At 42.3% G+C, this 15,677-nt stretch overlaps 1 protein-coding gene across 5 annotated transcripts in view; it reads right to left on the bottom strand.

The window, feature by feature from the left end:
- Positions 1–213: 213 nt before the first annotated feature.
- Positions 214–15,677, bottom strand: part of LOC121571441 (sodium bicarbonate cotransporter 3) — an 88,352-nt gene continuing 72,888 nt past the window's right edge. For 4 of the 5 annotated variants that reach the window (XM_045221881.1, XM_045221883.1, XM_041882892.2 and 1 more), the window contains 15 exons: positions 12,443–12,617; positions 11,596–11,729; positions 10,751–10,996; positions 10,401–10,506; positions 10,145–10,306; positions 9,756–9,869; positions 8,129–8,290; positions 7,758–7,883; positions 7,272–7,397; positions 6,990–7,058; positions 6,569–6,742; positions 6,220–6,357; positions 5,940–6,028; positions 3,540–3,650; positions 214–2,799 (listed from right to left, as the gene is read on the bottom strand). In XM_045221881.1, coding sequence (XP_045077816.1) covers positions 2,715–2,799; positions 3,540–3,650; positions 5,940–6,028; positions 6,220–6,357; positions 6,569–6,742; positions 6,990–7,058; positions 7,272–7,397; positions 7,758–7,883; positions 8,129–8,290; positions 9,756–9,869; positions 10,145–10,306; positions 10,401–10,506; positions 10,751–10,996; positions 11,596–11,729; positions 12,443–12,617 — 2,017 coding nt within the window. In that variant the 3' untranslated portion in view covers positions 214–2,714. The remainder of the gene's footprint in view (positions 2,800–3,539; positions 3,651–5,939; positions 6,029–6,219; positions 6,358–6,568; positions 6,743–6,989; positions 7,059–7,271; positions 7,398–7,757; positions 7,884–8,128; positions 8,291–9,755; positions 9,870–10,144; positions 10,307–10,400; positions 10,507–10,750; positions 10,997–11,595; positions 11,730–12,442; positions 12,618–15,677) is intronic. The other variant, XM_045221884.1, reaches the window with a different exon arrangement.

Here is a 15,677-nt window from a genome sequence, read left to right as displayed (position 1 = left end):
CATATGCACAAGTGTCCCAAAGCTGAGGGACTGAAAATTATGGGTATAGAAGCTAATTAGAACTCTGAGTTTTGCCAGCAATACGTGACAACGGAGGGCCCTCCAAGCGAGTTGGTAGGCGTTTGGGAGTCACAATCTGCATTGTACACTGTGTACTTTCACATACTGATGCTGTGCTTTGTGCCTGGCTTAAATATGCAGAGAGAAACAACAGACATTTAATTGACTTTTAATTCCTTTCCATCAACACTTAAAAAATAGTTTCCATTCTACATGTTTAATCGTATTCAACAACATATTGCAGGAGAATGTTCTCTGCTTGACTGACAGCAGTAGTGAGGGCAGTGTAATACATGGTCCTAAAGAACACCCTGTTTCTATAGTACAGATCAGAGCCATAATATATTATTTATGGTACAGATCATATAATACCAATGGAATCCATTGCACTGCAATACCATTTGTGTTCTACAATGAGTTGTACTTACTGCGTACATATAGTATCACAAATACCAAAACAACATTTGTAATGACTTCAAATAGCCAACATTTGACCAGAATTGTGTTCAAACAAAAATTGCAACAATGTGAATTATTTAGGTTAAAAGGTGTTTGGCGAAATGCAATAGATTTCTGTAATTTTCACTAGTGATATTGAAGTTACAATAATTCTGTGCACATTCACTGATATTGCATGTAAAAATAAACATTGATTACAGTACATTACAGTTCTTACTATTTGTGAACAAACACTACATCTGTGACATACAAACACATACAGTACATATATTGATAGAAAATGCGTATGATGAAGTACTAATGAGTTCATATTTGTAATGTTATACATCAGGTTAGTTGTAGGTTGGGTTGAGGAGGACATTCAGATCACTACTGCATTCATATTTCACTTCAGTTTCAACAGATATGAACAGGCTGTCGATATGCTGTCCTAGCTTGCTCGTCTCTTTCGCATTTCGGGCCGTGTGTGTGTGTGTGTGTGTGTGTGTGTGTGTGTACTACTTGAATGTTAATACTATGTCTACAGTATGAATAAAATACCAACAAAGAGCATTCACAAGGACCGCAAGCTATTGTCTTTATAATCAGCTACACACTAATATGGTCAATTGAGCAGACACACAACGTGGATGGCGTTTGACAAACTCCCCTTAGACAGCTGAATAGAACCATCAATCCAGACATTGCATTGTACTCAGCACTCGTCTATTATTGCAAAAACAGGAGCATGTGTGCTAAGCAAATGAGAAATATATAATTGCATTTTACAGATCATTTTTTGAAATATTTATCGGCATCAAAATTACATCTGTAATACTGAACTTACTGACACGTTGCACATGTGACACACAAGTATCAAAACTTGTGCAGCATAAATGGTACAATATTGTGAGAATACATTTTGACTGCACAGAATAACGTCGTTCATTGCTTTTAGAAGAAATCTGACGGCACAGTACTATTTTGTTCACTTTCCTGTTTATCAAAAATAATTGTCCCAAGGATAATACATCCAACAATCATAGACAAATAGGTTATGCTATTTAAATACTGTATGAGTAGTGACAGACAAATTATGAGTGTAAAGAACTTCCCACAATCAGAAATCATGTTGATTCCAAAGTTGTTACTTTTTATAGACATTTGAGCAAAAGTTCTGTCGATCTACAGATTCAATGTTTTTAACTCAATTCAGGCCTGTGCACTAATTCCTACTGGCAAACAAATCTAAAGTGCTTATTGCAATAGTCATACCATCACTTTCTTAACCTTAAATTAGTATTTCAGAAAAAATGTCTATTAAAACATACAACAAAAAGCACCCAATTCCACTAAAACAGCATAACAGTTAAAAAATGATCTGAGCTGCACTATCAATACTGAGAATACAACTTGCAGAGTATACAGTACGGATACAGTACATGGGCAGTGAAGAGATGTTGCCACTCCAACCTTTGTCAATGTTTCACAAGCAAGAAAGATTATGGGGTATAGGTGTCTGAATGTATACAGTTTAGATTTAGATTACCAGTGTTTAGTCATGATGTAACCAGTTTGCACTGATGAAATCACAGAAATAACAACCTGAATCATCATGGCTTGAGTGATGTGCATTTGTAGATGGTGTAGCTGGTTTGTGTATAGTACATTTTGTAAAGTAAATATATTAAACATTTAGACAGAGACCAGAATAGCTCACACATGACATGGGCCAAAAAAACTGGATGCAAATGTGAATCTCTTAAATGGTAATAAAATATCACTTAAAATGAACATGAGAAAATATACCTTATATAATAAAATGTAAGTAAATTTACACACACATGACAATTGAAGATTATTCAACATCAGTGTGGCGGTGGTGGCCCCATCCTTTGGCATCTGTGGCAGTGGGTGGGAAATTATTGGTTGACATGGGGTTTCGGCAGACAGTGTGAGTCTGGTTCATTCATGTCCCAGCAATGTGCTCGCCACTGCAGGGCAGTCAGTCCTCTGTGCACTGGGGGGGCCTCTGGATCCCCATAGCGACACTGGACCACTGGAGGTCACTGGAGCTCAAATGTTGACCCAGCAGACCCACAAAAGGGGCTTCTTCTCCAAAGACCAGTCTGATTGCTCTGCTCAAGGCCTAGCTTGCTCACTGTACCAGGGTGGCCCTCTGTGGGGTTAGGGGGGGTAGGACAAGGTCTCCTCCATCACAAGGCAGTCTCTAAGGCGGAACTATGTCCTCCTGCGTCGGTGGTGTCCATGTTGACTCTAACACAGGCCACCTTCTCCTGGCTGCCAGAGACAAGTGAGGGAGACAGATGGGAAGAGAAGCATCAATGGGCTGGTTGTGCTGTGCTGGGCTGGGCCAGGATATCAAGGATGAGCAGGAAATGTGTTTCTGATGTAAGTGCAATGCTGTCTGTGAGAGTGTCAGACGGCAATGCTAAAATTAAGCTCATACCATGCTCTAAGAATAGGCAGTTGTTAACACCCTAGACTTGAAGATGGCAGGCTCATGTGTTAAAGTATGTTGTTCTTAACCAATATAATTGGGAGAGGACAGGCAGCACCCAGTTAGAACCTCAGGGCAAAGCCTCTTCAACGCTTTGCTTTTATATATTGTAGGCAAATACAATATTCAGGAAAATAGAACGTAGTCTTGTTTTATGCAAACAAAGTTCAGATCTCACAACATTCATGCAACTGAACATTATGCAAGTTATAAACACAGCAAAAGCAAGATCTTTATACTCTCATTACATAAGAATGGATACATTGTCTTTGTCATACCTATTAATTAATGGGCTAGTCACAGAATTAAGTAGATTATTTAGTTATATTAGATCAGTTACTGTATATTAGAATAGTCACAGAATATAATTGAATTATATGATCTATAAGGGGTAAGTTTTCAATATGATCTTGTCTTAATGAGATTTCAGTAGACCTGAGGTGTGCCTGGAAAAAGCTTCTTCCATTTTCAGGAGAAAGAGAGGTGACAGCTAAAGGCAAGTCGTTGTCGGCATAGCTACCTTTGGCTACGCTTCATAGATGGGCCGAAGTCGGCGCTCAACGCCACTGCTTTGCATGCCCCGCTTTTGGCCATTTCGTCAGAGATATTAACATTGCTGAGGTCACATGAGCTACATGCAGCGAGGAACAGGACAGAACAGGGGAGGGGAGACAGACATGCATATGGATAAGGTAAACAAACAAAAGATTGAGGCACACAGGACTACTTGCCACCAGTTCTCTGTCAAAGCATTTCTCTGTCATTGCATCTTGCACAAAAAAGATGTGCTGGCTTACAGTGGGGAAAAAAAGTATTTAGTCAGCCACCAATTGTGCAAGTTCTCCCACTTAAAAAGATGAGAGAGGCCTGTAATTTTCATCATAGGTACACGTCAACTATGACAGACAAAATGAGGGAAAAAAAATCCAGAAAATCACATTGTAGGATTTTTTATGATTTTATTTGCAAATTATGGTGGAAAATAAGTATTTGGTCAATAACAAAAGTTTCTCAATACTTTGTTATATACCCTTTGTTGGCAATGACACAGGTCAAACGTTTTCTGTAAGTCTTCACAAGGTTTTCACACACACTGTTGCTGGTATTTTGGCCCATTCCTCCATGCAGATCTCCTCTAGAGCAGTGATGTTTTGGGGCTGTTGCTGGGCAACACGGACTTTCAACTCCCTCCAAAGATTTTCTATGGGGTTGAGATCTGGAGACTGGCTAGGTCACTCCAGGACCTTGAAATGCTTCTTACGAAGCCACTCCTTCGTTGCCCGGGCGGTGTGTTTGGGATCATTGTCATGCTGAAAGACCCAGCCACGTTTCATCTTCAATGCCCTTGCTGATGGAAGGAGGTTTTCACTCAAAATCTCACGATACATGGCCCCATTCATTCTTTCCTTTACACGGATCAGTCGTCCTGGTCCCTTTGCAGAAAAACAGCCCCAAAGCATGATGTTTCCACCCCCATGCTTCACAGTAGGTATGGTGTTCTTTGGATGCAACTCAGCATTCTTTGTCCTCCAAACACGACAAGTTGAGTTTTTACCAAGAAGTTCTATTTTGGTTTCATCTGACCATATGACATTCTCCCAATCCTCTTCTGGATCATCCAAATGCACTCTAGCAAACTTCAGACGGGCCTGGACATGTATTGGCTTAAGCAGGGTGACACGACTGCACTGCAGGATTTGAGTCCCTGGCGGCATAGTGTGTTACTGATGGTAGGCTTTGTTACTTTGGTCCCAGCTCTCTGCAGGTCATTCACTAGGTCCCCCCATGTGGTTCTGGGATTTTTGCTCACCGTTCTTGTGATCATTTTGACCCCACAGGGTGAGATCTTGCGTGGAGCCCCAGATCGAGGGAGATTATCAGTGGTCTTGTATGTCTTCCATTTCCTAATAATTGCTCCCACAGTTGATTTCTTCAAACCAAGCTGCTTACCTATTGCAGATTCAGTCTTCCCAGCCTGGTGCAGGTCTACAATTTGGTTTCTGGTGTCCTTTGACAGCTCTTTGGTCTTGGCCATAGTGAAGTTTGGAGTGTGACTGTTTGAGGTTGTGGACAGGTGTCTTTTATACTGATAACAAGTTCAAACAAGTGCCATTAATACAGGTAACGAGTGTAGGACAGAGGAGCCTCTTAAAGAAGAAGTTACAGGTCTGTGAGAGCCAGAAATCTTGCTTGTTTGTAGGTGACCAAATACTTATTTTCCACCATAATTTGCAAATTAATTAATTAAAAATCCTACAATGTGATTTTCTGGATTTTTTTTCTCAATTTGTCTGTCATAGTTGACGTGTACCTATGATGAAAATTACAGGCCTCTCTCATCTTTTTAAGTGGGAGAACTTGCACAATTGGTGGCTGACTAAATACTTTTTTTCCCCACTGTATGTGTAACAATTGCTTTGGAGGCAATTGTCACTCTTGGACGATGATTGTCTGGGGTGAGTTCTCTATGTAATCAATGTGTACATTAGTCATTAGTATTCACATGGTTTTAGAGCCTTTTTATCTTGGCATGATACTGTGGAGCATTATGTATCATCATGACAAACCCCTCCAAAACACAAACACAACACGCAGGGAGTGTCTTCAATAAAAAGGCATCATCTACAGGTATAGTAAATAGCCAAGTTACGACTGATGTTACTGTATATTACTGAGTAGGGTTAAAACTCAGCACATGGACTGGATATATCAGACACCCACCCCTACCGCCTCTTCATCCATTGGGAGGGTATGAGCAATTATTCTGTACGATCTGTTCAAGATAAACACGTTACCGAACTAACATCATCACAGTTACCTTTTTCATACAAAGATAAAGCCAAAGAAAAGTGTGTCCTTCATTTATCTATCTATCTAATGTATTGTATTGTACTCCTGTTGTATGGTGGGCAGCACTTACCTCCCTGAGAGCGTTTTGACTGGGATCTTGAGCAGGTTCCCACTGTCATAATGGACCTTCACAGCATTCACGCCTAGCAATAAAGCCTCCTGGGACCAAGGGGACAAGCAGAGAATTACAATGAAGTGTACACATGAGGGTGCAGTCAAATTGACATAGTCTGAGCGGCTTTGTCCATTCTTGTAATTTTATTTCTGTGGGGGGGGGAAAGTCCTGTTAGCGTGCTAGACAGTGAATGTTGTCGGGGAACTAATAGCTTTAAAGTGCTACTGTGTGTTACCCGTTTCTCCCTCTCCTTCTTCTTCTTGTCATCCTCTTTCTTCTTCTTGCTCTCTGGCATCAAGTCATCCAGATAGCTGAGCTCCCTCTTGGTAAAGAAAAAGTCCAGAAGCTTCCGAATGAAGACGAGGGCCAGCACCTTTAAGCGAAAACAGGATATTTTAAGAGAGGGAGAGAGAGAGAGGAAGCAAAAGAACTACACGGTTTTAGATATTTTCATGTTTAAAACACCTTTGTTGGTAGACAAGATATCATGTTTCTCCAGTTTGTAAATGTGGAGAGTGATTTTACCATGAAGAGATAGAATGATGGCAGTATTACTATAGAACATTTATCTCTATGGGTATTACCATCATGGGGAAAACGACAGCGGCTGCAGAGGCCTTGATGACCCAGAGCAATATGAGGCAGGTGAGCTGCACCAGGGTGAAAACATGGACCTTCCACAGGGGAACGTAGCGCAGGTAGATCAGGTCAGGCTGGTGCTTGGCTGGCATACCAAACAACTTGATACGGTCAAAGAACTAAGAGAGAGAGCGGGAAAGAGACGTGAACATTGTACTGAGCACCATTCATCATTCATTTCAATTTTTTGTCAGGAAACACATTTGAAATGAAATAGTTTAAATGCAATGACATGTATTCTTGATAAAAGGGAGTTTAATTACAAAGGAGTAAGCTCATCATTACAGACAAGGCATTGCATTGCTTTACTGTTATAGATCCAAATCTATGATCATATCTTCAACTAAGCATTGAATATAATATCACCTGAATGCCTTTGAGTGAAGAGGCTCCCATGTAGAGGAAGACCCCATATAGCACTGGCATAGGAATGAACTGGAGGTTGGGGGAGAAAAGTTGAACATACAGTATATAATAATAATAATTTCAAGTGCTTTAAAAAAAATAATTCCATGTCAACTGTAAGGTGAATATATAACAGTCAAACTGCTTATCATTCACATTGCATTGGTGTCCAGCGCTCATTGTCTTATATTAATAATACATTTTATTTTTATAACACTTTTCTAAAACCCAAAGAGCTGTCACCTTGAGTGCAGAGGTCATAAAGACGGAGCAGCCCATGAGGACAAAGATCATGAAGCCGGTGACCCTCTGCTCTCTGATACCCAGGAACTTGGGCTGTTCTCCTGGGGCCGAGCAGCCCGACTCCACCTTTAGATTTGATTAGATTACATTAGATGAATATCTACTTTACTCAGATAAAGAAATTCTTTTTCAGACTTGTACATTAAAACAAAAACCAAACCCACAGCTAATCACTTACACCAGAGGTGTCAAACGTAATACCTGGAGGGCCGAATGTCTGCTGGTTTTTGTAATTTCCTTTCAATGTGTCCAGTTAAGACCTAGACAACCAGGTGAGAGCAGTTCCTAACTAATTGACGACCTTAATTGATCAATCAAGTACAAGGGAGGAGCAAAAAACCGCAGACACTCTGCCCTCCAGGAATTGCGTTTTACACCGCTGACTTAGAAACAAGGAATAAACAAAGACAGCAGCAGGCTGCCAACCTTGAGGCTGTTGACGTGGGAGATGGAGAGCACAGTGGCGGCTACGAACCAGGGCAGGCCCATGATGGAGCACACGCCCAGCATTACCGCCACCACCAGCAGGTCCAGATGGTAGCCACAGCCTTTCTACATGAGGGGAAAAACGAGGGGGGAAAAGAAGAGGACAAAAAGTTATTATAGTCTACTGTAGTTGGAGCACCAAATTGTACACAGTGAATACATTTCATGAAAACACTAGCTACATTCAACACAGTGAATGATAATATAATGGACAGAACAAGGTGACAGAACAACATATTTGTAAAAATGTGTCAGCTCTACCCACCTTGACAGTGGAAATAAGTCTATGCCATAAACCAGCACTTGCTCACCTTGAGCTTGTGCTCCTTGCGGTTGATGATGACGGCGGTAATCTGCTGGTCCATGAAGATGAGGATGGTGCAGAGCAAAGCGGGCAGCGCCGCCACCAGCAGGGTCCACCAGGGGTTGGTGCCCAGCGGGGAGATCAGCCAGCCGCGATGCTTGGAGGTAGGCTGTAGACCAGAGCATAGTTAGCATTTAAACTAATGCTAATAGCTTGCAGTCAGGGTATAGTGTTCACTAGCAAGAACTTGTAAATTCAAGTTTGTGAAGTTTATTTGTTATATGCACAGGAACACATGGTGTAAACAGTACAATGAAATGCTTGCAGGTTCACCTCTCGACAATGCGACAACAATAAGAACAGAAAAAGTATAAAGTAATAAAAATGAATAAATAGAATAGAAGCTCGATAGAATTTTTTTTGAATAAACATTTAGCAGAAGTATAAATACAAGGAAGGCACTCAAACAGATTTACATTACAATATTTACACGTGTACCGGGGAAGGGAGTGTTTGGTGCAATATTAAATAGAAGTCCAATAGCAGCAGTTGTGGTGTGTGTGTGTGGCTTGAATGTGTGTGTGTGCCTGGGAGTGTGTGTGTGTTTGTATCTGCATATGTGTGGGCCTGTCACGACTTCCTCCGAAGCTGCCTCCCCTCCTTGTTCGGGTAGGCTTCGGCGTTCGTCGTCACCGGCCTTCTAGCCACTGCCGCTCCTCATCTCATGTTTTGTCTTGTTTATTACACACAGCTGGTTCTCATCCCCTCATCAGTCCCTGTATAAGTGTTCCCTCTGCCCCCTTGTCTTTGTGTGTGATTGTTTATTGTAGAGGAGATTATAGCTCGGTGGAGCTCGATAATATTGTGTATCGCTGGGTTGTTCACCCGTCTGCCTTATTTTCCCCAGTGCGCCATTTGTCCGCACTGGTGTGTATTACGCATTGCTGCGTACCTCTGTTTATTGATTAAACCATAATTTCCGTGATTTACTCTCCTGCGCCTGACTCCGTCCAACATCACCCGCTACAGGGCCTGTGTAAGTGAGTGAGTGAGTGACTGCATGTGTGCTAAGGTACGGAGAGTCAGTGCAAATGGTCAGTTCAAGTTCAAGTGTTCAGCAGTCTGATGGTTTGTGGGTAAAAACTGTCTCTGAGCCTAGTGGCGCAAGACCCGATGCTCCGATACCGTCTGCCAGACAGTAGGGGAGTGAACAGTCCGCTGGGTCCTTGATTATGTTTTTCATTGTACATTACATTACCCTGTGTACACTTCAATGTATCCTGTGCGTATGACAAATCAACTTTGATTGATTTTAGCTATAATGCTAACAGCTAGCTATCGCATTACACTAGATAGCCTGCCGTGGTGCTTGGAGGTGGGCTGCAACAGGGCAGAGAGTTAGCTTCAACGATAAGGCTAAAAGAAAGCCATCACATTACACTAGACAAATCTAAATAGGTCAGTGTCCACATTAGCTTACTAGTATTACTACAGGCTCTAGTATCAGCCCAGGATATATCATTGCTATCATCAGTATCATATGACATGTTGATATGATTAGTATGCCATATGGCAGTACAGGCCCAACATCTTTTGAATGCCTAAACAGAGATACAATATCAAAAGGGTCCTACCTCAAAGCGGTCGGGTACGTTGAGTTTAGGAGAGGGGATACCCATCAGATAGTCCACCAGCACCATGATCATAATGGTCAGAAACACGGCAAAGTCACTGATGGTGGAGCGCACCTGCACAACCCATAATAATGACGATGCATAATCATGTTAATGTGTAAACAACACAGCCATTATAATTCACTCAGTGGGAACGCCTACACACAGTAGCTAACAGTAACAGCAAAGTGTTTTGACATATTGTGTGGGAAGAATGTGAAGACCTTGAAGTTAACTGTGAATGTTGTTGCAGCACAATAAACTTTTAGAGGAACACAAACACGCACACACACACACACACACACACACACACAATAGCTCTACACCCTGCTCGCAAGTGAATAACACACCTTTGTAGGGAAGTATCGCTCGGTCTTGATCTCCTTGAGGAAGGAGGAGAGGAAGAAGGTGGTGAAGAACAGGATGATGGACCAGAAGAGGACGTCTGGGATGTAGGGGCCGTGGTGACCACAGGCAGGACCAGCAAACTCTCCACGGAGCAGGTTACACATCTGGCAAAGAGAGTAAAGGGTCAGAGAAATACACAGGCTCAACAGATGTTTTTTGCAGTGTGTGTGTTCCTTGTGTGTGTGTCCTCTGACTGACCGATACGTTGAGGCTGTTCCAGGAGATAGTGTCTAGTGTGTGTCCTGTCTGGTTCCACGTCTGCAAGATCTCAGTGGAGGCGTTGGCCGGTGGAAAACACTGACACCTGAGTCAAGAGAATAAATCTTACACACTCCATGCTTTACACTCCCCACAAAACCGTAAGCTCCCCTTTTATATATTTGAGTGCAAGTCAGTGGTAACATCATCTGAAACACAGTAATCCAAATAGAAAAGGTACATTTCCTGAATAGAATGTGTGTTTGCTTTTTTTTTAGGTAGTGGGAAAATGGCATTGCCCACTACCCGCGGCTTTTACCCTCCACCGAGGCTCTCCAACCCTGACTCACGAGTAGAGGGTGAGGTTGTCCAGCTCATTGTGCATGTTGACGGGATAGTGTTCCCCCAGGTGGAATAGCTTCTCCAGGGCCTCGTAGATGAAGATGATGCAGATGAGCGCGGCGAAGGCCTCCTCTGTGAAGCGTGTGATGTAACAGACCAGGGAGCTGGCGTCTGTGGCCACCAGGACCAGGCAGAGGAAGGCCGTCCACAGGCCGATGCTGGTCCTCAGAGACAGGTAGGACAGGCCGTAGTCCCTGGGTAGGACAGGAGAGGAAGTCAAGAGTCAATAGTCGGGCTGTCAAATGATTAAACGATGTACTCGAGTTAACTCGCAGGATTTGCTGCGATTAATCGCAAATTACGAATTTGCTCAAAGTGAGCTGTAATTTAAGATTTTTCATACAAAAAAACATTACAAGAATATTGACGTCTTCATTTGATCTAAAGCAAAGGTTAGCAAAATTAGGTAAATTAAGAAAGCACACTTTATTTAACCTCAATGTCAACTTTACAAGGCATTGTACTGTGGATTTTAGTTGTATAGATGATGTCTTTTGGATGTTTTCAGTGTATTTTCATATTCATATCTTATTAGGTACTGCAAGTAGTGAGCTCAAAGCATAGAGGTTATGACAGTTGTAGGGGCAATCACTCTGACTATGCCTTATGAAATGATTGAGGATTCATCAATAAATGACCTTGAGCCTGTCCCAACTTCTTTCATAACTAGTTACTGATCAGAAACAAATTAGAAATCCCCAAATGGCAGTGGTGAGCTTGTACTTGCAGGTTGCTACCACCAGAGGGCCACAGTGCGAATGATAGTGTAAAGAGGATACGGTTTAGCACTCACTTGCAGAACTTGAAGAGGATCTTCTCGAAAATTAGGACAGGCCCCGTACTGCCCAGTATAGTGAGGGGCTGCCCCGCAAACAGAGAGAAGGCCACTCCTGTGAGGGATGCCCCAAACAGAGACTCTATGGCACTCTGTAGCAAGAGAAGAGAGGGAGGGAAAGAAGGAGTGAGAAGGGGAGGAAGAGGAGGAAGAGGAGGAGGTAAATACATAGAGGAAACCAGAGAGAGGGAGAGACTAAAGGGAAAAGAGATAAAGCAGACAGAACACCCCACATAGCACATCAGTTTAAACCGACATTCCAGCTAAGGCTGCCTAGCATCAGACAGTCTAGCTAAACTGCTTTACTTCTTCCACCCCCTCGGCCTGTCTGTACTCATATCCCTCCGCCACTCGTCTTCTAATGAGTTTACTCAGACGCATCACACACCCCGGCATGCTGACGCTAGCTATGCCAACAGTCTCCCTCCTAATAAAGACATCTGGGGTTACTGTAGGGTGTGTGTGTGGAACTCATTGTCAGGATCAAAGCATGGAGACCGTATATAGAGTAGCTCGCAGTGAGGAAGAGGGACACTGTCTAATCACATCCTATTTGCTTATAGCGATACAAATTCTATATGCTTTTAGTGATATTTGTATATAGTAATAAGCAAATAGGGTAAGACCTTAGGATAAGACCTTTTGGTAAAGTTATACATAATTGGTGCAAGGCTTACATTGACTTGTAGCCTGGTTAAACCAGTTTTACCAGGCAGCTAAGTGACTTGCATACAGAACAGACAGAAGACAGACAGATGCAATCGGAGTGGCATTCATTGACACTCATGGACAAGGAACTACTTACTATGTTTCCTTTAGTGGCCTCGCCCAGCAGCCCTCCGAAGGTGATGACAGGGGACATGCAGGCGCAGTAGAGGAACAGAATGGAGGCCAGACACTGCAGGTTCAACGAGTCCCGGATGTCGCTCCAGTAGAACGGGGCCTTCCGCTTTACATCCATCACCAGGCCTCCAAAGATCCTGGAGGAAGGGGAAAACCACAGCACTTTACAGCAGTAGAAGCATTATACTAGTGTGGTGAAGTATACCAGATGACTACCAGATTACATCCTTAGACTATGGTTTTTGGACCATACAGGGGACCATACAACCCACTGGGCACACACTTGTTGAATCAACGTTGTTTCCACGTCTTTTCAATGAAATTACGTTGAACCAATGCGGAATAGACGTTATTGACGTCTGTGCCCAGTGGGAACACATTCTTGGACTTCGAGATAACTCTTTTGGATCTATTGGTCTCCCAGAGATGTTTTAGGACCCACAGATAACTTTTTCAGAACATCAATTAGTGTTGCACAGTACACCAAAACGTGGGTACTTTTTGATCCTGTAACAGGAGAAATGGTTCGGTACTAGAATGTGTTACTTTTGGTTCTTCTATCAAGTGTGTCTCACGTCGTACACTGACTGAGATGATCAAGCCTGTCTAGTAATATGTTGACCGGACCAGTAGCTTAACTTCTCAGCACATTTGGCGTTCCAGTTCGACATTTATACTGAACAAAAATATAATGCAACATGCAACAATTTGCCCAAAAAAATGGGCCTCACAACAGTTTTGTCACACAACACAATGCCACAGATGTCTCAAGTTTTGAGGGAGCGTGCAATTGGAATGCTGACTGCAGGAATGTCTACCAGAACTGTTGCCAGAGAATGTAATGTTAATTTCTCTACCATAAGATAACGTGGCAGTACGTCCAACCGGCCTCACAACCGCAGACCACATGTATGGCGTCGTGTGGGCACGTGCTTTGCTGATGTCAACGTTGTGAGCAGAGTGCCTCATGGTGGCGGTGGGTTTAAAATCTTTGAAATTGTTGCATGTTGCGTTTATATTTTTGTTCAGTATAATTTGACCCAATATTATCACCATGGATGAGTAAATTTACCCTGATATGTATTGAATTACATTTTAAAACAGTTAGTCAATTTCATTGTAAAATGTTTATATGCTCATATATGGTTTTGTAGATGGATTTTAGGCTAATGTCCACGTCATTATTGATTTCTCTTATTTTAACTACAGAAGTCAAGTGCCACCACCACATCAGCTACAGCGAGTCAGCCTACCATTACATCTGTGCTAGAAGTTAGAACTTCACACAAAGTACGATAACAACTCAAAAGATGCCCAAAGGTTATTCTGTGACTTTGGCTAATACGTTGTTTGTTTTTTTGCCTTGGTATCGTTTTGGTATGGAGTATCATGATACTAAACCTGGTATCGAACAACCCTACCATCAATAGGGTCTGGCAGATTATTTTTGGGAGCCCCCAGATAACTTTTTTGGGCCATCACAGCATGTGAATGGTAGTTAATTGGTGGTACACATTTTTGGACACTTTTTACAATAATTAATTTACATTTTAGAGATCTTTGGTTAATGGTAATTTCCTAACTGTGATGCTTAGAGCTAGGATCCTTGCTGAGGGGAAGCCTGTTATTTTCCCACCGGGGTTGGACACACACTCCTGCTCTCTGACCCAGATACCACTCAACACATTTACACACATGTTTGTACTTCACACACACACTCAGCTACCTTACACAAACACACTCAACCCACCACTCTCAGCTCTAAGTCACCACCACTTTGTGTGTTCAGGGACTGCCTAACACCCCGTAAAGTCTCTCTCTCTCTCTCTCTCTCTCTCTCTCTCTCTCTCTCTCTCTCTCTCTCTCTCTCTCTCTCTCTCTCTCTCTCTCTCTCTCTCTCTCTCTCTCTCTCTCTCTCTCTCTCTCTCTCCTCTCTCTCTCTCTCTCTCTCTCTCCTCTCTCTCTCTCTCTCTCTCTCTCTCTCTCTCTCTCTCTCTCTCTCTCTCTCTCTCTCTCTCTACCTCTCTCTCTCTCTCTCTCTACCTCTCTCTGTCGTTCTCTGCCGGCATGTGGCTTTTTATAGCAGCACGCAGAGAATGGATATGCAGAGGGCTAAATAATGCAGTGTCCAGTCTGTGAGGTGTGTGTGTCATGGGGGAGTGAGGTCACAAATAAACACACTCTACCAGCAGGGAAGCCATGTGATCTCAGAGGCTTTCACACATAGAGTATCTATTTATGTCAGCATCGTAATTGTAAAGTTTGAGCTGGGCATGGTGGCAAAGTTTCCAATCTACTATGCTTAATGAGCACAAACAAAGCAACTGGGCTGGATAACCTTCCTGCAAGATTCATAAAGGATAGTGCTTGTGTCACTGCTAAAATGATAACGCATATTGTAAACCTTTCTATTAGTAAGTGGTACATTTCCCAATGATTTCAAAACAGCCCGGGTGGTTCCGCTCCACAAGAAGAGCAGTAAAACAAATGTAGGAAACTACAGGCCTATGTCGATCCTCAGCACCTTATCCAAAGTTGTTGAGAGATTAGTTTTTAATCAACTTGAGGGATACCTTCTCGAGCACAAACGTGCTCCTCGCAGTACTGTTTACTCATGGGATCTTACAAGACATAAAACTTGCTCTGGTATTGTAACTGTGATGGTTATAGACCATATCAATGTGGTTTTTCATATAACTTGGGGCACGATCATTTAAGATGTCAAACATATGATGAAGTTTAAGTTGGTCCACTCCGGACTCCAAAGGCAACAAGCCCACCTCCCGGAACTCCTGTACCCCTATGTTGGTCCTAGGGGAAACATTCAGCATATACCAGATAACATTATGTTGCATGACCTGCATTCTCTTTTTCAGACCACTGACTGCTGGTCAGGTGTATTTATTTGAACGATAGGTATGATGTGCAATGAATAGATTGTTTTAATGTGAAATGAATATGGTTGATTTTTAAGGTTAGGGAAAAGTGCAGTGAATAGTGCCACTTTTTAGGATGTCAATATACATGAATGTATTTATGGTTGTTTGTCATTTTGTCTTGTCTTTTAATCATTATATGTGTTATTGTTTTACCATCGAGGATCACTTTGGAAACAAGCGTTTTAATTACTACTTTCAAGTGATATCCTCTGGGTCCACATTGTACATTTTATTTACCCAAAATAAATTCAATTCAAT

Source organism: Coregonus clupeaformis, chromosome 8 (genome assembly GCF_020615455.1).
Source record: "Coregonus clupeaformis isolate EN_2021a chromosome 8, ASM2061545v1, whole genome shotgun sequence".
In the NCBI taxonomy this organism is placed as follows: Eukaryota; Metazoa; Chordata; class Actinopteri; order Salmoniformes; family Salmonidae; genus Coregonus; species Coregonus clupeaformis.
The sequence above is the reverse complement of the archived record's forward strand: the minus strand, read 5'-3'. Positions and strand labels throughout refer to the sequence as shown.